Source organism: Myodes glareolus, chromosome 5 (assembly GCF_982192425.1).
Source record: "Myodes glareolus chromosome 5, mMyoGla1.1, whole genome shotgun sequence".
NCBI classification, from domain to species: Eukaryota; Metazoa; Chordata; class Mammalia; order Rodentia; family Cricetidae; genus Myodes; species Myodes glareolus.
Window position 1 is genome coordinate 43,347,978 of NC_142030.1, and position 24,155 is coordinate 43,372,132.

The following is a 24,155-nucleotide window of genomic DNA, read 5'->3' on the forward strand; positions in this document are numbered from 1 at the left end:
TTAACTGCTGGGCCATGTTTACAACCCCTAGATTTTGTGCTTTCTTATTGAGACACCTTCACTAACGGCATTTTTCTATATGTGTCTGTCTTTCCTGTGCTAGTTCATTAATGAATTGTTTCCTGAGTCTTTGCTGTGACCCAGGTTCTGTGTTATGATCACCTTAATGAACAGTATTATGTGACATAAATACAGAATTCTCCACTGCAACGCTGACCTCAGATCAGAAAATAACATAGATTGAGCTTTTATATTGGAGAGAAAAGATAAACATGGACCTGACCTCTGATCCTGGATCAAAGATGAACCTTTTCCATGTATTTTCTTTGAAACCTCCCTAGTGATGTCGCCTTTCTTAGAGTTCTGCTAGCAATACTTTCAAAAAACTTTATTTTTTTTTCTAAGTACAGTTACTCCAGTTACGCACAACGATTTAACTACTTGTCTGAGTTTCTTTGCTGCTTCAATGTTAAAACACCATGGCCCAAAACATCTTAGGGATGTAAAGGGCTATTTTGCTTATTAGTCCAGCATTGAAGAAAGTTATGGCAGGAACTTGATGCAGAAATCTAGAAGGAGAGCTGCTTGCTAGCATGCATGCAGGCTTGTTCGCAGAGTCATCCATAGCTAGCTTTTTTATACTGCACAGGATCACTTGAGCAGAGAATGGTGCTGCCCACAGTGGACTGGCCCCTCCTTTATCAATTAACAATCAAGATTAGCTCCCCACAGAGCAGCCCACAAGCCAACCTGATTTTGGCAATCACTTTAGTTAACAGTCCTTTCTTGGGTGAGGTTGTGTCAAACTGATAGTTGAGACAAACTAGCACAATACTATTCTGCAGTGCTTTTCAACAGATGAAGTGAGCTATACCTACAGGGCTCCTGTTGGCAGAGCTTCCTGTCTAATCTGGTGTTTGAATATCTAGATGCTTTGGTTTCCTTAGGGAAGAGTATTTTAAGGAGTAACTAATGAGCTATATCAACTCTGAAATAGGAACTGCATTCTACCTTCCCACTGCTTTAATCTCTCTATCATCTCCTCTTTCTCCTTCCCCTCATCTCTCTCCTTGTTTTCCCCTCTTCCCTCCTCCTTTCTGTTCTGGTTTTCTCCTCTATACCTCTACTCCCCCTCCAACTCCTCCTCCTTTTCTCACTCGTCCTCATCCTCTCACCCCCTTGTTACTCCTTCTTCCTCTCTGGCCTTTATCTCCCCCCCCTTACCTGCCTTATGCTTTTCTTCCCTCTCCATCCCCTGACGCTTTTCTTCCCCTTCCTCTCATTGTTGTAAACCTGGTGTATACATTGACCAGACATACAATCCGGGTCTGACAAATGCCCAGTAGGCGGGTCAGACAGAGTTGAATTACTCATTCCTTACCCTCATACTCAATTATATTCAGTAGAGCCATGTTCATAGCAGATGCTCTTGAATAAAATTATTTTCAGTAGGCACATTTTCCTCCACTGAGAATTATTCAGTAGGACACAGCTTGTGAAACAAAGAAATCATTGAATAAGCAAATGAAAACTCATTCATGTAGTTTTCACACCCAAGACTAAGTTATGTTGCTGAGGACTCAGCTATAAGTTTCACTACTGGAAACTCGGGGTCCATCACATGGCAAGTCTGCAGTGAAGACTTGCTGAATGCATGCTAACATGATTAGCATGATTACGGTCCAAGGTTTGCAACTTTCCTCTACCTTCTTCCTCCACCCTGTCAGGTTACAGATCCTCTAGCCAGTCAGTGCTCCCTCTGTTCCAGTGATGAGGCCATATCCACCTGAGGGGCCTTTCCCTTCAGGACCACTCTGTCCCTGATTGTGAGCATCCCTAATAGCGCTCTTCAGAAAGGTAATTCCCTCCAGCTCCATAAACCTGTGAAATTTCTAAATTAAAACATCTCAGAGCTACTGACTAGGAATCTGCTTTTTAACATGATTTCCCACAATTCTTACGAGAATCACGAGTACAAATAGCATAAACTCCTCTTCTCTGCCCCAGCCTGCCTTTCTTCTGCCTCCCCCTCCTGCCTCTCTTGCAACTAAAAATTCTAATCGGGGCTGGCAAGGTAGCTCAGAGGATCAAAGCACATGCTGCTGAACCTGACATGCTGAGTTTGATACCTAGAACAGGCATGGTAGAGAGAACCAACTTCCACAAACTGTCTTCTTACTTCCACACAGACACCAATGCATGCATGCCCACATAAATAAATAAAATAATCACATTCAAGAAAACCTTCTATACTTGACTTTCAAGGCGTTCACGTTGGTGAGAAAGAGGAAGATGGGAAAGTAGAGTGGTGCCCACTGTTGGGAGTCTGATCTTTTCCTTTGGAGGTCATTCCTTCTCTCTCTCATCCTCCTCTACCATGTCCTCTCCCTTCTCAAATCACCTTTTTCATGCCAGTTCACATTTTCACACTAAAAGGTGGTTAGGCAGAACCAAGTAGAGCCTTCCTCCTCCTACTACTTCATTCTCCCAGCTCCTTGTGACCTCTATGGTCCTCTCTGAGAAAGGAGAGTACTCCTTAGGAGCTGAGGACAAAGCACAGGCAAGAACATTCAATCAGTTTTTATCATTTCCTTACTCATAACAATGAGATACAGAACCATGAAGTATGAGAGGTGGAGTACTCAGGACACCTTCAAATACAGCTTTCCAACAATAAAGGTTCATCATCAACACCTCTCGTGTGGCATTTTTCTCCAAGTTGAAATGCTCCTTCCTGAAGTTAGGCTCATTAAGACTCAGAAAGTAGTTGAAACACGCAAGACTCAGGAAGGAAAGAACAGCATTTCAGAAGATCTTGAGACGTGTACCAAGTCAGAGAGAGCTCATCAAAGTTATGTAAGCCCTAGAACTTCTAGGGAGAGAAGACTCTGATGTGTCAAGCTGTCTGACAGTCACACAAGGGAACTCCAGTTATGCAGCTCTTCGAAGTTATCACCTAGGCTGGATTGGGCTTTTCGATGATGCAGCTGTCTCTAATTCATCCGTATTCCTATAGGCAACCCTTTACTGGTATTCCCGTAATTGACCCCAATGTCTGTGGTAAATAGGCATCTATTCACATCTCCAGAGTAAAATCACACAGTGACTCGGCTGCAAATTAGAATATGAAGAAAATATATGATAAATATAAAATGTAAAAGGAGGCTGTAAAGTCCAGGAAGAAAACTGTCAAGCAACACAATTTCATAATTTGATACCTTCGGAACAACAATCCCGGGCCTTCCAGGCCCAGTCTCAGTCTTTACGCTTAAGAATTTAAAAGCTATATAATTTCAGTTAACAAACTTAAATGTTATTTCCTTTTAGCTCTGTTTGCAGATATGTTTAAGACCTTCTAATTCAATGTAGCTTGCACTACCGAGATCTTCTGGATTGCAGCGCAATCAGCTCTGCACCCCACATCTTTGTGCCCATCAGTCCTGCTGACCAAACCCATTAAGGAGAAGCAGGTCATGGGATTCGAGTGAAAGAAGCTCTTGCATGAGGTATTTAATATTTTTTCTAACTCTACAACTCCGTGAGGACCCCGGAAAAACCATGTTCAGAAGCAAGCTTATCTTTATTTTTTGTAAGCAGCCAATTATTTCATATGAAGCTAAATCTTTACCTTAAATCATTTATTAATTGAGATTTTTTTCTCATAAAGTCTCACTAAAAGAACTGCACTCTAGTATAAGCTGACATTTTATGCTGTGACCATTGCCACAAAAGTAACCATATAGTCCGTTGTCAAATTCTGCTTTATACACGCATCTGTTTTCACAGCAGGGGTTATAATAGAATCTCTGATAGAACTACTTTTGGCAAGTTCCACACCAGATGAATACAAGAAGCAGTTGACTCAATAGATCACTTATACTGTTTCCAATTCTTTCATTCCTAAATACCATCTACCTGCTTTCTGAATGAGTTTTGCTTAAAAACACTAGTTAGGATAGGTTCCCTGAACACTGAAATTTTCTTGGGTGATTGATAGGCAGCATTATGATTTGGATCTGCAGTGATCATATATCCACACATTTTACAAGCTTCATTCCTTGGTTAGAGTGAAGCTTAGGAAGGTATGATCTTGCTAGAAGAAGCAGGTCACTAGGGTGAGCTTTGAAGGACATATGTTCCTTTGGCTCGAGTCTGAAGCATTCTGCTTCCTCTGCTATTCCATGCCATGACTAGTCTCCTCTATATACATCTACCACTTTCCCAACAGTGATGAACTACAACATTCTGAGACCATGAACCAAAACAAGCCATTCCTTCTAAAAGTCATTCCTGTCAAGAGTTTGGTCACAATGACACAAAATTAAGAAAGGTTGTGGGGGTTGCATGGGAACTTTCTTTTGTGCAACATTTTCTGAAACATTCAAGACTATAACATTCTTTGTGCCAAGAAACATTTTATTTTGTTCCTTCCTGAAAAGTAGCTTTGGAGACCCAGAGATTCTAATATTTTCCCTAAGTCAACCACAGTTCTGACTGCACTCATACAACTCCTCACCGTGCTTCTTTTCTTTTTCTTTTTTTAAGGAGGGGAAAGTTTATTTGGGCTCACAATCTGAGGGTACAATCCATCACGGTGAAGAAGGCATATTGGCAAGAGCAAGAGGCACCTCGTCACACTACATCCACAGTCAGCTCCAAGGCCCTCCCTACTATATCTGGGCTGAGCAAGGCATCCATCCAAAGAGAATAGATTCCCCAAAAAACAGTACATGCAGTAGGGATAAATCCTGATGCCACTGCCAGTGGCCCCTCAGTCTTCCCCAGCCATGCAACTGTTAACCACATTCAGAGGGACTAGTTTGGTCCTATGCTTGCTCTTTCCCAGTTCAGTTAAAGTTGGTGAGCTCTCATTAGCTCAGGTAGACTATTTCAGTGGGTCTAACCATCATGGTCTTGACCTCTTTGTTCATATTCTCACTCCTCCCACTCTTCAACTGGACTTTGGGAGCTCAGTTCAGTGCTTTGATGCAGGTCTCTGCCTCTGTTTCCATCAGTTGCTGAATAAAGTTTCTATGGTGATATTTAAGATACTCATTAGTCTGATTACAGGGCAAGGCCATTTTAGGCACCCTCTACTCTATTGCTTAGGGTCTTAGCTGGGATAATCCTTGTGAATTCTTGGAAAGTTCTCTTGTGCCAGGTTTCTTGCTATCCCCATAATGGCTCTCTCAATCAAAATATCTCTTTCTTTGCTGTTATGTCTGTCCTTCCTCCACATTGACTATCTCATTCTCTCAAGTTCTCCTCCATTCTCCCCTTCTCTCCTCATCTTCCCTTTCTACCCTCTCTACTCACCCTACCCCTGTGCTCCCAATTTTGTCAGGTGATCTTGTCTATTTTCTCTTTCTAGGTGGATTTATGTATGTTATTTTCTTAGGGTTCACCTTGTTACTTAGCTTCTCTAGCATCATGAACTATAGGCTCAATATCTTTCACTTTACAGCTAGTATCCACTTATGAGTGAGTACATAGCATGTTCATCTTTCTGAGTCTGGGTTACCTCACTCGGGATTTTTTTTCTGGTTCTATCCATTTGCATGCAAATTTCAAGATGTCATTGGTTTTTACCACTGAGTAGTACTGTAATGTGTAAATGTATCACATTTTCTTTATTCATTTTTTAGTTGATGGGCATCTAGCTTGTTTCCAAGTTCTGGCTATTACAAATAATACTGTTATTAATATAGTTGAACAAATGTCCTTGTAGAATAATTGAGCATTTTTTGGATATATGCCCAAGAGTGATATTGCTGGGCCCTGAGGTAGGTTTATTCTCAATTTTCTGAGAAACCACCATACTGATTTCCAAAGTGATTGTATAAGATTGCATTCCCACCAGCAATTGAAGAGTGCTTCCCTTACTCCACATCATCTTCAGCATAAGCTGTCACTAGTGTTTTTGATCTTAGCCATTCTGACTGGTGTAGGATGGTATCTCAGAGTCATTTTTATTTCACTGTGCCTATTTTCATGGGCTCATTTTTGATATTTGTTTTAATTCACATGTGAATCCAGTGGTTTATGTTCTCTTAGAAGGACAGCAATCAGAAAAGACTAGTTACATATTTATCTATTTTGCTTTGGAAGAATGATTTTTAAAATTTCCTTCATCTTTATGGCAGACTCTACTCCAAATGAACAAAGGATGTCATATTCATACCGTCATGGGAAAAATAAAGTAGATAATTGATGATCATCATGAAAATTGTTTAAAATCATATATGAGCGGAAATTGGAGGCAGGATGGCTAAGGAGTACTTTCTTTCAAAGAAATAACAGTTATATGAAAAATCTGCAATGGTGGGACTACTGACAGTCTTGTGTGGTTTGTGGGTCCTAAGCACAATACAAAAAAAGCTTGATGCTTCAATGACTAATCCAACCACAAGTAACTAATGAATGCCTTTGCTCACAAATAACTTAACCCAGCAATGCCCCACCAACACAGTATGGATAGGACTGCTAGGTTCTAAAACTTTAGCACACTCTGTAATGAAATTAGATCGAAGGGAGGAGTGGAGAGACGGTTCAGTGTGTAAAAGTAATTGTTATTTTCTCAGAATGCCTGGATTTGATGCACAGAACCCACAAGGTGCCTCACAACCATCTTTAACTCCATTTCAAGGGGGATATAGCACTTTCTGATGATTTTCTTGGGTACCAGGCATGCATATGGCACACACACACATATGTTCAGGCAAACACTCATATACATAGAATCAAATAAGTGAATCTAGAAAAAGAAACTCCTTTGGATTTATCTTCAGCCTGATGGAGTGAGAGCTTCTCAACCCAAAATTGGAAACAGCAATAAAAGTAAATTTAAGATATCCTGGATTGAGTTTCCAACTGCTATAAAACCAAGAACCTACAATAACGCTTCCGGAGATTCTATGTCATGATTCTGAATCTAAAGCCCAGATCGTGAACTTTCCAAACGTTATCCTTTTTTGAAAGCAAGAAAGGCTTAATCCTTAACGAGCCGCAGCTTGACCAATGCTAGAACCACCAAGGAATCAACAGCAAGCATAGGAACAGAAGGCCTTGGGGTCCCAGTGAACAATGTAAGTCAAACTCCAGAAAACAGGAACACATTCATGTCAAAGCCTACCAACTTAGCTCACCAACAAACTACTATGTTCAAACTCTTAAGAGTTATGAAACCCTTGAGGAGTACATGACGGAATCATTCAATAGCCTGCCTGTATGCTGAAACCCTGTTTGAAACACTTTGACCCACATACTCAGTAAACACATAAACATGTTCTATGACTCGTCTTATTTTGTGGATGAAAATATTGACATACACATGAAATGTGTGACTTACCCAAGGCCATATGTGTGACATAAAGCATTCCTAGTATTTGAACTTGGTCTAGCTGCAGAGTCCAGTTTGAATCACAAAGGCTATCTTCACTCACAGGGAGGAACACCTCCAACTTTGAATGGCTTCACTAACAAAGAAAGAGGTTCATACGTCTGCTTTATTCTTTTTTATTTATTTATTTTTTGGAGGAGGATTCAAGACAAGGTTTCTTTATATAGCCCTGACAGTCCAGAACTCTGTAGACCAGGCTAGTTTCAAACTCATTGAGGTCTACCTATCTCTGCCTCCCAAGTTCTGGGATTAAGGGTGTCTGCCACCACTGCCCGGCGGTTGTCCAGTTTATCCTTAAAAGGAGGAAACAGCAGCAAAGAAGATAAAGAGATATGCTCAATCGCAGAGCACAGCAGGACAGGTCATGGGTTTTGTTTTTTTCTCTTTTTTCTCATGGCAAACAGTCCTCCATGTCACTCAAGTTAACCACTTGTTTTTAATATTTCCCAAAAGGCATATTGAAAATTTTAAATTAGGCTTGAACAATCTTCCAAAAGTTTTGCCTAAACAACTATAAAGCTGACTTGGGACTGATATACCAGGGGATATGCAGTGATGTCATTTAAGAGGAAAGAATTCCAGTGCATGGCCAGTTTTCCTCTGGTCTTCTTAAAAGTCAAGGTTAGCAAGAGTCTTAGAAATGTAATTTTTATGCTGTTGCATTTCTGCCTGAATCTGTTTCATTTTTCCATCACTTCTGTCCCCTCTCTTATGTCCTCATTCCTTTGCTTCCTTCCTTTTTGTTATTTCAGAGAGTTTCATAATTTTATTCTTCTGCCTCTTCTATTTCCTTCTCTTACTTACTTCCTTCTCCTGCCTAACACTTCTTTCCAACCACTCCACCCTTTTACTTCAATGTCTTTTTAGTGTGTGACTTTAATTACTTGTTTAAGCACTTTTCAGTTGCTACACCACTGATAGCAGGGCAAAGATTTCTCCATTTTGTCTCAGTTGGAGCAATCTTTAGTTTAACCTGAAATTGACCCTTTCGTTTCTATGCCGTGAAGTCCCATGGGAAAGTACCCAACCCTGTTCTAGAAACCAAGATTCTCAAGGCCCATCCTAACTGCATGTTTTGGCTTCTGTTAAACTGTTTTCTTGCTTGTTTGCTTTACTTCCTCTTGCAACGTCCAATAGGGATATAGTTTTTCTCTATTCTTTGCCTTTAAACATTATCTGTTGCATTCCAGGTAAGGCTGCTCTATGAGGAGGATTTCTCTACAGGAAGACTAAACAAGACTCTCAGTTCATACTTTGGTCATACTGAGAAATATTTGGTTCTCCACCCTGCAAGAGAGGAGCCTGACACGATGCCCCTCCAGCAACCATTCACTGGCAGTAGCCCCTCAGGGAGAGATGAGACCTTATCCATGATGAAATATCGATGAGCCCTGTCATGTGTAGGTCTTATATAGCTATCCATAAGTGCACAGAGTTCTTGAATGCATCACTGCAGGTAGTTCATGAATGGAAGAGCCTTGTTATATCCAGAAGGTATCTTTTTGTAAGGCACCTATGCATCTTCCAGCTCTTTAATTCTTTATGTTCTCTCTTTCATAATGTTCTCTCGGTCTTGGAGAGAGTGATAAAGTCAATAGAATTAGGGCCAACAACGCCATAGACCCTGTCTTTTATCTTTTATCTCATCTGTATATCACCTGCCTTCTAGTGCAAACTTTTTTCTTTTTTCTCTCCTCTTCCTCCTCCTCCTCCTCCTCCTCCTCCTCCTCCTCCTCCTCCTCCTCCTCCTCCTCCTCCTCCTTCTTCTCTTTCTCTCCCCACCGACACCTCCTCTTGAACTCTTGGAACAAAGTCTCTCTCAATATGAGATCAGGCTGACCTTGAACTCAAGATACTCCTGTCTCAGCCTCCAGAGGGCAGGAATGACAAGCATACACTACCATATCTTTTTTACCCTATCCATCTCAAAATAAGGTTCTTATGGAAATATTCCTCTTCACGACTAAATATAAAGTGATCAATGGATATGCCTTTGTCTACTATATTTGACCAGCATATTATTGTCATTCAAATACTATCCATCATGTTTCAAGTCCCTGTGATAAAATGCTATTAAGGAAATAAGTTCTCCTGGACCTCCATTCTCCTGAATGGCTTCATTGTGGGAAGATTACTATACTTTTTCTTAAGTTCATCTCTGGGTAAGGTGCTGCAACCAGAAAACAGTATTATTGAGCTCACTGGGCACTGGGTGACCTCTTGTATTAATCCTCTTTTCTTTGGCTGTGTTGATGCATACTGCCACTGAAAAGCCTGGCCCTCCATTGCAGCAACTGCTGAAAGCTGAAGCAGGTGATTCTCAGAAAACAAGTGACTTTCTTGTTTCTAACCATTATGAGTTCACTTCAATATCTATCTTAAGAATAGTCTCATGGTATGCAAACCCACACACAAGAATTATGATAAACATAATGAGTGCCAACTTACAGTAAAAAAAAGTGAAAATAGACAAGAAAATAATAGAATTTGTGCTGAGAAAGCTTCTGACAAAACCCAAGGAACCAAAATAATTTAGGAAACATTTGTCCTGACTCATCTGTAACTGGGGGTGATGGACGTGGTAGAGTGGAAGTGGGTGCCAGAGTCCTAAGTGGGGTTAAGGTAAGGAGGAAAGCGGCTACATACATTAAGCTATCACAGTTTTGGTTTTATCAGACTGTATTTATTATTTTGGTCTGTCATATGAAATAACGCTCGGTAACGTTTAGCCACTCATCTCAGCTGGGACAGGAAATCTAACAGCAACACACAGAACCAAGGATATCTCTTGATTTTATAGACTTTAGAGATGGGGCTCCCTACGTTTAGAGTGAGAGAGGTCTCTGCTTTTAGAGGAAAGGGGGTCTCAGAGTTTAGCTGGTGAGTGAAGGTAGAATAAAGGGTAGAATGCTGTAATTCAGAACATAAGCTTGCTGTTCCACCCAACCCTGGAGCTTCTACATGATAGGAGTTCCTCATCTGGTGGAAGGTAATAGGTCAGACAGAGACAAGCTGACCCCTCTACAGCAGTAACCTCTGCATTCTAATGTCCAGTTTTTGTTCACACACAAACACAGATATACAAATATATAAACACCACACACCCACCCACACACACACACACACACACACACACACACACACACACTGAATCACTTCATTGAACAGAGAGAAATGGAAAACAAGCACTTTGGAGCACCAGCTTTAGTTCTGGCTTTTTCACAGCCCTATGTATTGCAGTAGAAAAGAAACAGATATAAAGCAACTTAGAAGACTCCCATGTCAAAAAAAAAAGCTACATTGAACTTAAACTTTTACACTGTATAATAAATTTGTTCGATTTCAGTTTGGCAAGTTCTAAACAATAGCAGCATTGTCTGTTTTACAAAAGAGATTATCACTGATGACATCAACTCATATCAACCAATGAATTATCTTTCCAACCCCTGCCTAGGAGCCTGGTTCCTTGAACGTTATTTCTCTAAATTGACATCCAATTTCACCATGGCACACAAAAACACTGTGGAATATATAACATATCAAGACGGAAATAGTAATAGAAATACCCCAGACCTTTAATAAGCCTTCTCATCCCGGACAGGTGCAAATTTGGATCTGATACTCACCGCATTAAAATTGGGAAACAGATTGACCGCCGCTGCAGTGTCAAGAGGAAAGGGAAGGAAGGGCTTAATATCCAATGATGGCTGCAAAGGAGGGGCTGGCGGCCGGACCAGGGCTGGGAGAGCAGGACTCTGGCATGTACCACCTATAGAGACAAGAGCAAAGCAATGATCAGGGTCACCAGGCACAGAAAAGTGAACACCATGACTTTTTGAGGGGCGGGGGGAAGAACCAGCTTTCTGGGTCACTAGAAAAAACAAAACAGAGTCACACCAGTCAAGATTTGGCCAGGGAATAGCTTTGTCATTGGATAGTCAAAGGTAAGTGAGCAGCGCCTTTCTCTGTGATAGCAATTGTATGATTAGGTGAGGATCAGTCAATATTTCACACTGCACAACTTGCTCCTTTTGTATTGCCTGGAACTCAGGTGCTCAGCACCAGTCAGCCATGCACCTGTAACCAAGCTCTCCAGCATCCAAGGGAAACCCCCTACAATCCAACACTGTTCTCCTATCCCTCCTTGAAAACTAACCTGTTCAGAATATGCTTCAAGTCTGAGTGGCTGTTTTGCAGAACTGCTCTTTTCACCAAAAGTCTGACAGAATAATGACATGAATCTGGAACAGAAAAGAAACCGATCCACAAGCACAGGCAGCCGTACCACACTGCCCTGGCAGCAAGAGGATTAAAAAAGCCAGCACTACAAGCCCAACAGCCCTGAGCTATTCAGCACCCTGGAGCTTTGACAATTCAACAACTGCCTGTCTCCACCCCTGTCATGAGTGGGAGGAATTTAGACCGGCACCAATGAGCAGGCAATGAGAATATTACACCAACACAGATCTTCCTCTGCACACCGGTGGGCAGGCGGCTGGTTACAAGGAGCACAGAGTTCTGGCCCCTGTTTTCAGACTAACTGCATTTAGAAACTGCAAGGATGGAAGCATAGCTCCAGTGTTCTGTCTCCCATATTTTGATAACATTCCAAAACATCAATTTCCCGTTAATTAAAGGCTGTTTGAATCCTAGGAAACTGTTAAAATATGCCAGCATTCTTCTAATCTGAGAGGCAAGCAACAGACTGTAAAAACCTGCTGGCGAGGAGCCAAGAAGCATTAGGAAAACAAAATGCAGAGAGGAATTTTCTTGACTCACAAAGAATTCTCGCAGACAGAGACAGGAGACAATGGCACGCCATGCCACTTTCCTACCATTGCGGTTTGAGAGCAGACTAGACCAAAACACCATGTACATCACCTTCACACATCCTGCATCCAATGGACCATTGTGCTGTCCTCAGCCAGGTACCCGAACATGAAGTAAACACTTTGGAGAGTGTCCCTAGTGATCAATCTAACCCTATCTGGTAGAGTTCAGCTAAAAATGAGAAAGGTTTAATATGAGAAAGTGAAGTCATAGGCACAGGATGTAACTAACCATGCACCCTGCACTAGAACCACCAGCTTTCAGGTGTAAAATAAACTTGAGTCAAATAAGCGCAGTTTTCTTTTTCCAGTTTGAACTCCCCGCTTAAAATATTCTCCAGCAAGAGCAAGGTCAACAAAGTTCAAAGAAGCACAGCCAATTCAGTTTTTGCTTCCCCCCAATAAAGTATATAGGTCAAGGAACAGAGGACAGATGTTAAAACAAACAGAGATAAAAGGAAAATATAGCAAGCCTACGTCCACCAAAGCACACCATAAACTCATTTTATTATCCACCTGGTAGTGTATTGAGTGTGGGTGAATAACCTTTTCTAGGGAGGCCGTCTATAAAACTTCAGTGATAAGCCTGCCATGAGCTTTGTATTGCTAAAAGTTTCCCTTTATTAAAAAGTTAAAGAACTCAAATAAATTTTTGGTTGACATCTCTTCATAAAATAGGGAGGTGAAGTAAAAGTTTTGACTAAATTCAACTTTAAAGAGTCCACAACTAATATTGAGCTTCAATATTTTTTTAAAATTTCCCTCATGGAAGATATCATTATAGTCTTATTTATCCTCTGTACTATGTTTGAGCTTAAAATTCCTCAAACAGGTAAAGACTGACATTATACCATGATAAAACAAGCTCTAACTCCTTTAGTTGTTTCCACAGAAGCTTTCCACACACAGAATTATAAGAACTTGACAGCAGACTGTGTTTGCAATTACTTACTTTTAATTCCTCCTCTGTTTCATTACTCGAGAGAATCTAACACATATATTACTTTTTGTCTAGCACAGCATGAGGTACAATATATATAAATAAATTGGATTGCCAGGTAAATATACCCAGCCCCTAACTAGGTTTGCATTTGATTTTTATCTGTGCATACAGTTCAAGAACCTCTACCAAAAGAAGTTTCCTTCACAGAATATGAAAATACCAGATAAGAGTTACAAAAGTTTCACATGTTGGGAAAACCATGCAGGCCCATTTTATCTCCTCCCACTCATATAGAAAGAAAAGCATATAGGACCGCACATGCTTTGCTGTTCTCTCTGAAAGTGGAACTTGGCTCATTTTATTTATAATCTTCATCCATCACATTTTGCTTTTTAGAAAGTCATGCGTCAGGACATACCATATTCTTAAGGAAGGCAATTCAGAGTCTCTATGAAGTTGAGATTCAAAATTACATAAGATCATGTGCCTTGCTGTTGCAACTGTGTGGTTTAGATGAACACTTTGGTGTGTCTCTGCAATGTCAGGACACATTGAATAACATTTCACAAGTCTGTTGAATTTGTTGCGTGTGATTTGCCAAACCATCTCAATTACCTGTGGAATCTAGATTGGCAGCACAAGTTCTTTTATTCCAATCTCAGTAATAGTTACCCACAGATCATACATCATATCATACATTATGCAGTATCTATAATATATAACTATATAACTATAACTATATATATTGGCTACGAACTGGATAAAAAAGGCTGCAGCAGAGTACAAAGAGTCTGAAGAGGTCTTGCAGGAGGCAGAAGCTAAAGCAGGGAGTTGATAATATGCAGTCTTCTTAGAGGCTAGATAGGAATGACAGAGAGTTGCTGAAGAGGCAATGATTAGTCCAAGCCACAGAGCGGGCTTCAGTTGAGCTGAGTTTCAGAAGTAAGGTGTGAGACCATGGAGCCAGTGAAGCAAGGTACGGGAGTAGATCCAGATAGACCAATAGGTGAAGAGATGTTTGAATAGATGGAGCAGTGGCAACTAAAGAAGGCTGACTCAGCACAGTAGCGACTGAGATAAGCTGAAGGCCCAGGACCTGTTGGAAATTTGCTCTGATTTTCCCTTAAGGTACAACACACAGAAGGGTCAAATGGGTCAATCGCTCGAGCCCCATTGGTGTATTAAGTGGAGTCATTTTTATGAGATCCAGGTGATATTGTCATCATCTGGCACATTAAATAATATCTCAGACCTGATTTTTCTGTTATGGTTTCATATGACCAAGTATTCACATGGTCCTAATCTACCTTGGTAAGTTTATAAGGCAGTCTCTTTTCACACTTAGGGATAATATCTTGTCAATCTGTGACCCACGGGTGGTGTAGAACATATGGTGATGTGATAAGTGTGTGACAAGGTGCAGTGTCCTCTTGCCTTTGATTTGCACTCAAAAGTGTCAAATATCATTGTCACATAGAGTCACCCTTGCAAAGCTCACCTTAAATCCTGTTGCTTGGAGCACAAGGGATGGTCTAATCCTAAGACTTGCATTTCAATCTATATATCTAGTAGTACAGATTTCATGTATGATTAATTGATGGAATTTTATCTAAATAAAATGTAATCAGTCTGATTTCAGAGCAGCTACTATTTTTTTCATAGAAGTTGATTAAATTAAAAAGCATTCAATGAAGACCTCGAGATATGACTTGGTGGTTAAGAGCCCATACTGCTACTGCAGAGGACCCAAGTTATATGGCTCAGAGCAGTTTCCTGTAAGTTCCACTCTAGGGACATCTGAAGTTTCTAGCCTCCAAAGGTATACACACACACACACACTCACTCACATGCACACATACTCATATACAAAAATGCTCACACACACACACACACACCTACATAAAATAATAAAAAATTCTTTTTTATAAAAGCACTATGTAAGTACAAAGCCCTTTGAGTTTACCAAATGAGAGACTGAGTAAAGAGAGTAAATTAGTTTGATATGGGGAAGATGTGTTCTTGGATTCTACTGTCTTTCTCTCCTTTCCTCATGTGTGCTACTGCTAGTGTATATTTCCAGCCACAATTGCAAATTGTGAGCTGTAGAACAAGCATTTAGACACAACATTGTTCTGTTCACACGCACGTGCATCTTCACAAAAGCATTACCTTGTGAATTTGAAAACAACTAGCTCTTCATCAATACAGACTGAGAAACTAAGATGTTGCCTTCTCTGACTTAGCCCTCTGAAAAGTAGGGGTGGGATAGATAGTCTTTGTTTTAATGACTTATTCCAGAAATAACACCGAGAGAGCCTTGGAGTTCTGAGTCAGTGGTTATCAGCTGGAGGATATTTGAGGATGCTGTACATAGAGGACCTCGCTCAGAGTGTGATCCATTGGTGCGTACAGTCTTTAATAAACACAATAAACTAACAGCTGTTCAGGCCTTCTGACAGCTGTTGTCAAGATATTTTTGAATTTCTCTTCAAAATCTTACCTTTGTTTATGTTGACTTTCCTGGAGAAATCTTCACAAGATTTCAAAATTACTATTTTCGAAAACTGCTGAAGAATGGGGTACTGTCTTCACAGAGCACAGCACTCACCTCAGAACTTCTGCACTTGCCCTTGGAGTTCAGGACAGTCATGGACACTGTCTGACAACTTAACATGAATCTCAGTGTTAATTTAAAAATTTTAACCTCAGTCTTAGTTTCTGACTTAATCTTTAGTGTTCTCTGTTCAGAACTGAATTTCCTAATGATTAGATCTTCTTATTGTCAAATGTTCATCTCATTATGTGACTTAGAATTAAAAATTAAATATGTATGTATATGTTTACAAAAAACAGCAATAAATTTCTGATTTCCTGCAGATATTTTATACTGTCTATCTACAGCCAATTTCACAAATAGGGAAGTATACGAATATCTGCACATATACATGTATATATTCATATGTATACTTATGTATGTACTGAACTACGTATGTATTTGTTTACATAGAAATATATATGTATATACATTAAGCACTTATAACTAGGCACCATGTTCAGCTAGATAGGAGAGATAAATTCTAGACTTCTACTTCATAGTTGGGTGTTGTAAGAGGAGTGGGCTACATCCCACTGCCCGGCTTAACTCCTGAAATAACCACACAGAAACTGTATCAAGTGGGTAACTGCAGACAACAACAATATATCATAGATTTCAAAAAAAGCTAGAAGAAAGGAGTTTGAATTTTTTTACCACACAGAAATGATAAATAATTCTAAGTAAATATTCTTAAACCTACTTGAAAGGTATACATGTATTGAAATGTCAGACCCTATAACCTATTCAATTTCAGTGTGGTAATAAACAATTTTAGGTCAAAGAATAAAGATATATTTCAATAATGGTATGATTATATTGTTAACAGATTACAATTACAAACAGTAGGAAATACCGAGACTATTTTAAACAATGTTAGATTATAAGGAGTTCTTTGATAATCTAATTTTCTATATCTGAAATACTGCTTACATCTATTTCCAAATATTTCTATTAGCATTCATCATTTCTAGAGTCAAGCATAGTGTGCAGTCATTTATCCTAACACTTGGGATACTGAATTAGGACAATAGAAGATCTGAGCCCATTCTGGGCTACACAGAGATCATCTAGCTCAAAAATAATAGTTAAAGAATTTGTTATGTTCATTGGAGACAAAATCATTGTCTCCAATAATGATTTTACAAAAATAATGTAGGTTATTGTAAAACATTCGGATCTGTGTGGTAGATATAATGGCACTAAATGGAGGTAGAAAAGAAATGACATATTTGGAGCCTTAAAGCAAAACTTAGTGTGTGAGATCAAACATTGGTCATGGAGGGATATAATGAAACTGGCAAGTTATGTTTGGAGTAGGGGCAGAGTATTGTTAAATTTAATGTCAATATACCTTGATATCCCCTTAACTTTTTCAAAGCACACAATTCTACCAGCTAACTACTGATTTGTTCAATGTAAATATTCAAACCCAAAAACCCCAGGGAGAGAAAAAACATACAGAAGACCTCAGGCAAACAACCCAACCACTTCTCAATGTTCTGATAAAAATAGATTTAAAATAACACAATAACAAAATGAAATAAAGAAAGAGAAGAAAAGGATATAAAAATTAAACAGAACATTCTACATAGTTGACTTTTTAGTGTTATGAAGAATAATGTACTTACAGCAAATAAAAATGCTTTAAAACCAGAAATCTTGGGTTGGTGAGCATGAAAGCCTGATGAATTGCTATGTAAAGATAAATATTAATACTGCCTCAACTTGATATGTCATGCTTTGTTGATACCCACGGGAAGCCTGCCCTTTCTGAACAGAAAGAGACTAGGAGTGGATGGGGAGGGGGGTGGGAGAGGAGTCGAGGAGGGAGCAGAAACTGCAGCAGAGACGTAAAATAAATGAATAAATTTAATAAAAATAAATAAAATTTAAAAATAGAAAGATTAGAGCCATCTAATCTTCAACAAGTTACAAGTTCTTATTACTAGTAGAAAAGAAAAAGAAGGAGAAAAATAATGGTATTAAAAAGACTGGTCACTTTTCTTGTCAAGGTAAAGGAGACAGCAAGGAAATGACCAGATGCTCATCTAGCAACATTTGTGCCTAGTGTTGCTTCTAACGGAGGAAGGATCTCGAAAGGCAAAAGTATCACATCAAATGTGCTTTTAAAACACTCAATTCCATATTAATGTCCATTTATCTAAATAGAAAATCAAGCATACATTTCTCATATTCCTTTGAATGAGTGCCTCTGCAATGCTCAAGATTATTCACTAAGGATACAACTGCTTTTTAAATTTTTAATCGTAATCTTAATTTTTGCTCTTTAAGACAAGATTTCTTTGTGTAGCTCTAGCTGTTCTAGTATGCGTTTGGAAGACCAAGCTGACCTCAAACTCACAGAGAGTCTGTCTCTGCTTCCCAAGCGCTGGGATTAAAGGTGTGTGACACCATTGCCTGGCAACTCTTTAAATTTTTGTAACTGACTTTTACTGTTTGTATAGGACAACTATTTTCCCCTAAATTTCAGCGGTCCACTGCCATTCAATTCCTCTTTGCTTAATCCTTCTTCAGTGAACAACACAGCTACTTATTTTGAGAACTTAGTGTGATTTTTCCCTGCATTGCTTTTATTGTCTACATGACTGGAAGTTCTGAGTCACACTGAAGGTTTAAGAGAGACTTTTCAACAGGTTCTACCTTAAGTAGCCTCTATTGACCTAAAGTGACCTGCTCTGGGCAAGTGAGCTTAAATGTGATGATCCTGCAAGGAAAAGCTGGAAAGTGAACCCACTAGGAGTATCTGTTCTGTCACACACACTGATGCTGAGCCCAGAAAGGAATGAGGTGAAGTTTGGAATATGATTCAGGGCAGAGTAGAGCATCCCTCCTTCTGTAAACACTGATTTAGGAGCTTTTTACCAAATCTATTGCTGAGGATTGGACTTTATTCACCAAAACCAAACCAAAACAACCAAAATGAATAAATGATTAGAATTGTACTTTATCCAGATACTTCATTGTTTTTATTTTATGTTCTATTTGAACACTCCAATAATTTCTTGGGAAAGAAAGTTGGAATGAAGTTCTGACAAACTTGGTTACTTCTGGTGCCAAATCCATAACCCAAACCAATTCAGGGAGTAAGTTGTTCACTGGAAGGAAAATGAATTCTCTCATGTATTTAAATGACTTTCCTCTTCATCTCGGGCAGCCAATGATACCCGGAGAAAGCTCTGCTAGAAGTACCCAGAAAAATCTCTGAATGGCCCTCTAACATTTTCTCCCAGATGACAGGTCATAAATCAAGACGAACACCTGTGTTATATCTCTGGAGCTAACATCATCCAAAACTTGGAGTTTATATAAACATTGGATCTACATTTATTCACAGATTGCCTGCTTTGATTTTTAGACATGGTATCACAACATAGTGAAGGCTATTCTGGAACTCCCTGTATAGCTCAGGCTAGCTATCAATTCAAGATCATGTTGTCTCAGCCTTCCAAGTGCATGTGCCTCCAGCTTGGCTCTGGTTTTTCTTAATGGAAGACAGTAGAAAATATCTCACAGAGATACCAACTTAAAATAAACTAGATTTTGCAAAGTCAAATCAAGTTAATGAATATGGAGTTGCACTTTCTTATCAATCATTAGGATATTCATTAAATATTTCATGTTTCTTTCCCCTGCTACAGCCTATACCCCAGTACTTTACAGACTGTGAATACATATGCAGCTGACTAGATACTCTTTGTCTTAGTCAGTGTTCTGTCACTGTGAAGAGACACCACGACCACAACAACTCCTACAAAGGAAGATATTTCACTGGGGCTTGCTTACAGGTTCAGAGGTTTAGTTCATCAGCATCATGGCAGGAAGCAGGACCACATGAAGGCAGACATGGTGCTGGAGATGTAGCTGAGAGTTTTCCATCAAGATTGGTAGGCAACAGGGAGAGATGCTGGGCCTCGCTTGAGTATTTGAAACCTCCAAGCCCAGTCCCAGTGACACACTTTCTCAAACAAAGCCACACCTACTCCGACAAGGCAACACCTCCAAATCCCTGTCAAGGACTTCCACTCCCTAATGACCAAGCACTCAAACCTATGGGCATATGGGGTTCATTGCTATTCAAACCATGACACACTGCAGCTAGAATAAGCTAGATTTTTACTGCTCATGCTAAGGCGTATGGTTCCATCCTATATTTAACTCTGCACAGTCCAGATAAGCCAATGGAAGTTATGCTTGTTTCTGCCTTTGTTAATTCTCTTAAACTGAACGGTAACACCTCCTGAATTCTTATTCAAAATCTTTCATTCAGTGTTTCCAGGTAATTTGTTTTAAACATTAAATCTTATTTTTGAAAATGATGAGCATGACTATAACTCCTTGGAGATGGCGCTACTGGCACTGGGTGCCTTTGTCCATCCCCATCACTACTGTCACAGTCAGATTAAATAAAATGCACTAAGAAGAGAAAGACTGTATCCTTGTTGTCTTAAGGGACCCTCACAGATCTCTCTCTCCTTCCAATGTCCATGAGCAATGTGAGAACTGCAAGTCTAGTTTCCATGGCTTTGGGAAACATTTTTGAGAACTTTATAATAGCACAAAAACCCTTTGATTTCATTCTTTGAAGAACATTCCCCATGGTGCTGGGATGTGCTTTGTTTAGTCTTGGCCTCAATGCTTCTTCTGGCAGATTTTGGAGGAACAAAACCTAGCTATATTTTCTTCTAATTCTAGAAAATTGCAATCCCAGAAAAGAAATGTAAAATCACTTACTAATGAAATTTAAGTAATTGAAGAATCTAATAAATTATTTGCTCCATGGGAAAGAGAAATAAATGCACACTAAATGACTGCAAGCAAAAAATATGCATGTGACCCATTTTACTCTTATAAGTCCTGTCATTTTGACTTATTATATTCTGGGTGTTATTTTGTTCAACTTATATTACTAATGTAACAATGAAGACATCCTTACTCTCAACTTACAGGTAAAGGAACAAAGGCTTACTGAGGTCATTTTACTCGAGACAAACAGCCTACTTAAGTGGTAGAGCTAAGGAGAATTAGAAACCAGAGATATGTGCTTCTAAAGGCCACATTCTCATTGTCTCTCAAATAGCTACCAATACCTGATTCCCATAAAATTAAAGAAGCATTTTGTGGCGGCAAAAATTGTTTCTGGGAAAAGAACCGACATTTTTACATTCAAATGGCCAGGAGAATCAGGTAAGGGGTTTATGAATTCAGAAAAGAGATATTGCTGAGAGCTTCAGGGAGAGGAAAGTCCTCATTGTTAATTCATCACCAAGGCACAGCACATAAGACATCAATATTGTGGCACAATAAAGCATGTCATAATATACAGTAGGGAATGCACATGTTGACGGTAACATACATGAAGAGGAGGCTATCAATGCAATCCACCCTTGCTATGGGTCATGTCAGCAAACCTGAAGAACATTAACAGCAAAGACTGAGAAGGCTTCTCGGGAGACTCCTTAGCTCTGAGAAGCCAAATACTTCCCAGAAGTCAGAGAACAGAGGTTAAGGTTCAGGAAAAAACCCCAGATTTTTCTAGTCAGCTTCAACAGCTTCTCACACTCCACTGAACTGGAGTCCAAAACAAATAGAGCCCTTCACCAACATAGGATGCATACACATTGCAATTCATACAATTTATATTATCTCAGCTCAAAGAAGCCAGAATTGCCTGATAGAATATGTTAAAGAAATTTCCTCTGAGGTTTTTCTTTTGCTGTAAGTTTAACCAAAGTTCTTGAAAAACCATATTTGCAACAAGAATAAATGAAGGTGTTGCTTAAAACTGATCCTGGTATACTATGGGCCATATATACAGAATCATTACAAACAGTCTAAATTACAAATAATGATGACATGAAAAGCATTGAAACCACCATCAATTTTATCTATGTGTATCCATCTATGTATCTGTGTATGTGTGTGTGTATGTATGTATGTATCTATCTATCATCTTAATTATCTAATGCATATTTGCATATGCATATACACAATAAATGTTTTATCTTTACAACAATAATTCTATTAATTCTTAATGACTTACCTATCTAATTATGGAAGCTGAGGATCTGTAGGATAGAGACTCAATATATGCAATAGCTAATTCAAGCTAGGCTCTTTTTCAAGCTAAGGATGTTCTTTTAATTTGACTGATTTCTAAAAGTCACATTCTCTCCATTTCTCTGAGGTCAAAGACAGGAATTCAAGTACAGTTATCTTCCTAGTTCTTGAGTCCTTTGCAATTCCTCGTATTTCCAGTTTGTCCAAGACCTTTACCCCATAGACCTCATCAGTGTCAAGGTCACTTGTTCTGTTAGCTATGTGCATGCACATACATTCAAAAATGATAGCTGGACAGTGGTGGCACATGCCTTTATTCCCAGCACTCGAGAGGCAGGTGGAGCTCTGTGAGTTCAAGGGCAGCCAGTTCTACAAAAACTTGTTCCAGGACAGGCTTCAAAGCTACAGAGAAACACTGTCTCAAAAAAACTATATATATATATATATATATATATATATATATATATATATATATATATATATATATATATATATATATATGATGTAAGCAGCAGGGGACCAAAGAGATGGCACAGTGGTAAGCACCATTTGTTGTTCACCCACGTTCAGCTTCCAGCTGCCATGTTAAGCATCCCACAACCTTCTATAGTTCGAACTCCAGGGGATTTAATTCCCCTTTGGACTTTTGGACTTTGCAGGCCTTAGCACTCATTTACACACACACACACACACACACACACACACACACACTTATAAACATTCACTCCTTAAAAAAGACCCTGATCATGATAACATTCGGTCTTGGTAGATTGTGCTCTGAAGACTATTCATCAAGCTAATGGATGCACAGAAGTCATCTGTAAGTTTTTCAAGACATTAAGTGAATTCAAACTGTGGTGTCCTCGTGGGGAGTCATCTGGCAAAGTATTTCACCATTGCTCGGTTAGGATGTGTAGAAGTGATGAAGAAAGGTCCCTGGATTTTATGAGGATTTCTGGAGATACGTACCTGCTCCTAAGTTAACAAAAGACTTCTAGTCCTAGACTTTCTGCATGAAGCTAAGCACACAATTTTCTGAAATTCACTCATGACTCAAGTGTGATGGAGCTTCTCAGAACACACAGCTCCCTGAAAGCCCTTCTTCTTTATTAGTATGTCTGGGTACTGGAATTTTGTAGGGCAACCTAATCTCTATAAACCCCAATGCTCCATGGAAAACCACATAATTACTAACCCTAAAAGGAGAGTAGAGAGGGGGCTCTGATCACAGTCTCAGAGATTAATGTGAGTCCTTTCACATTTGTAGAGCTGTTTGCCTTAAACTGAAAAGATTATTTTGTACTTTTGCAAGGACATTAATCCCAAAGGAAGAACAAAACAAAGTGAGTCAAATTGCTCTGAGCAGGAATGCCTGCTGAGAGAGGAGAGAGTTTCTGCAAGAAGCATGTCTTCTGAAATTGGCCCTCTATTTTTCTCAATGATTCCAATCTGTCCTGTGCAGACTTTTCAAAAGCCATTACATCTTCTGAATTTGAGAATCTTTTTCTGAGTTGTCAATGTCATTATGACCTTGTCTTACCCATTCACGTCATTTACTGTTCTTAGGAAAATGAGGGAAATACTTTTGCTCCTCACATTTTCCACATCCAGGCCCTTTCTTCCAGGGTTCAGCTGAAACTCTTTGGTTTCCTAAATCTATCTGATACCACAATGAACTCTGCCCGTTTCAAACTTCCTCAGAATATTTTAAGTAGCTAAGAGTTGCATTACCATCAGAAAGCAACATCAATTCCAGCTGATCCTGCACTAAAGAATGGAGACTTTAATTAGTTTCTCTGTCTATAAAGCAAGATGCATAGTGTGGCCCAAGGTGATGGGTCAGTGTGGAAACCGCTTACTGTGTGAACATATGGAGCTGAGTTTAGATCCCAGCACTCTTGCAAGTGTCAAGCTCAGCGGGCATGCTGCAGAGATGAAAGAATAGACCCTGGGCACTTGTTGGTCTAGCCATAATGACAAAACTCCACTTTCACTGATACAGCCAGTCTTAAAAAGTAGATCAAAGAATGACAGAAGAATATACCTGGGGTCAACCCATAACTTGTGCATTTGCATGCATGGGTAAGTATAAACCCATAAACATACATATGTATTCATACGCATGCATACACAGACACATAAATCCATATATACACATATAAATACACATACATATACACATACACATAAATACACAGATACACATACTGGATACTAAATAATGATTAAGTAGGTATGAAAAGAAATATGATAACTAAAGGCCAACACTCCTATGAGAATCACATGGGGAAATGCTTAGCTGATTAATAC

The 24,155-nt window shown here is 39.3% G+C and overlaps 1 protein-coding gene across 4 annotated transcripts in view; it reads right to left on the reverse strand.

Annotated features, from left to right (window-relative positions):
* The window catches only part of Znf385d (zinc finger protein 385D), a 948,781-nt gene that overhangs the window by 266,449 nt on the left and 658,177 nt on the right, over positions 1-24,155 (reverse strand). For all 4 annotated transcript variants that reach the window (XM_085687890.2, XM_085687889.2, XM_048421350.3 and 1 more), the window contains one exon: positions 11,026-11,168. In XM_085687890.2, coding sequence (XP_085544016.1) covers positions 11,026-11,168 — 143 coding nt within the window. The remainder of the gene's footprint in view (positions 1-11,025; positions 11,169-24,155) is intronic.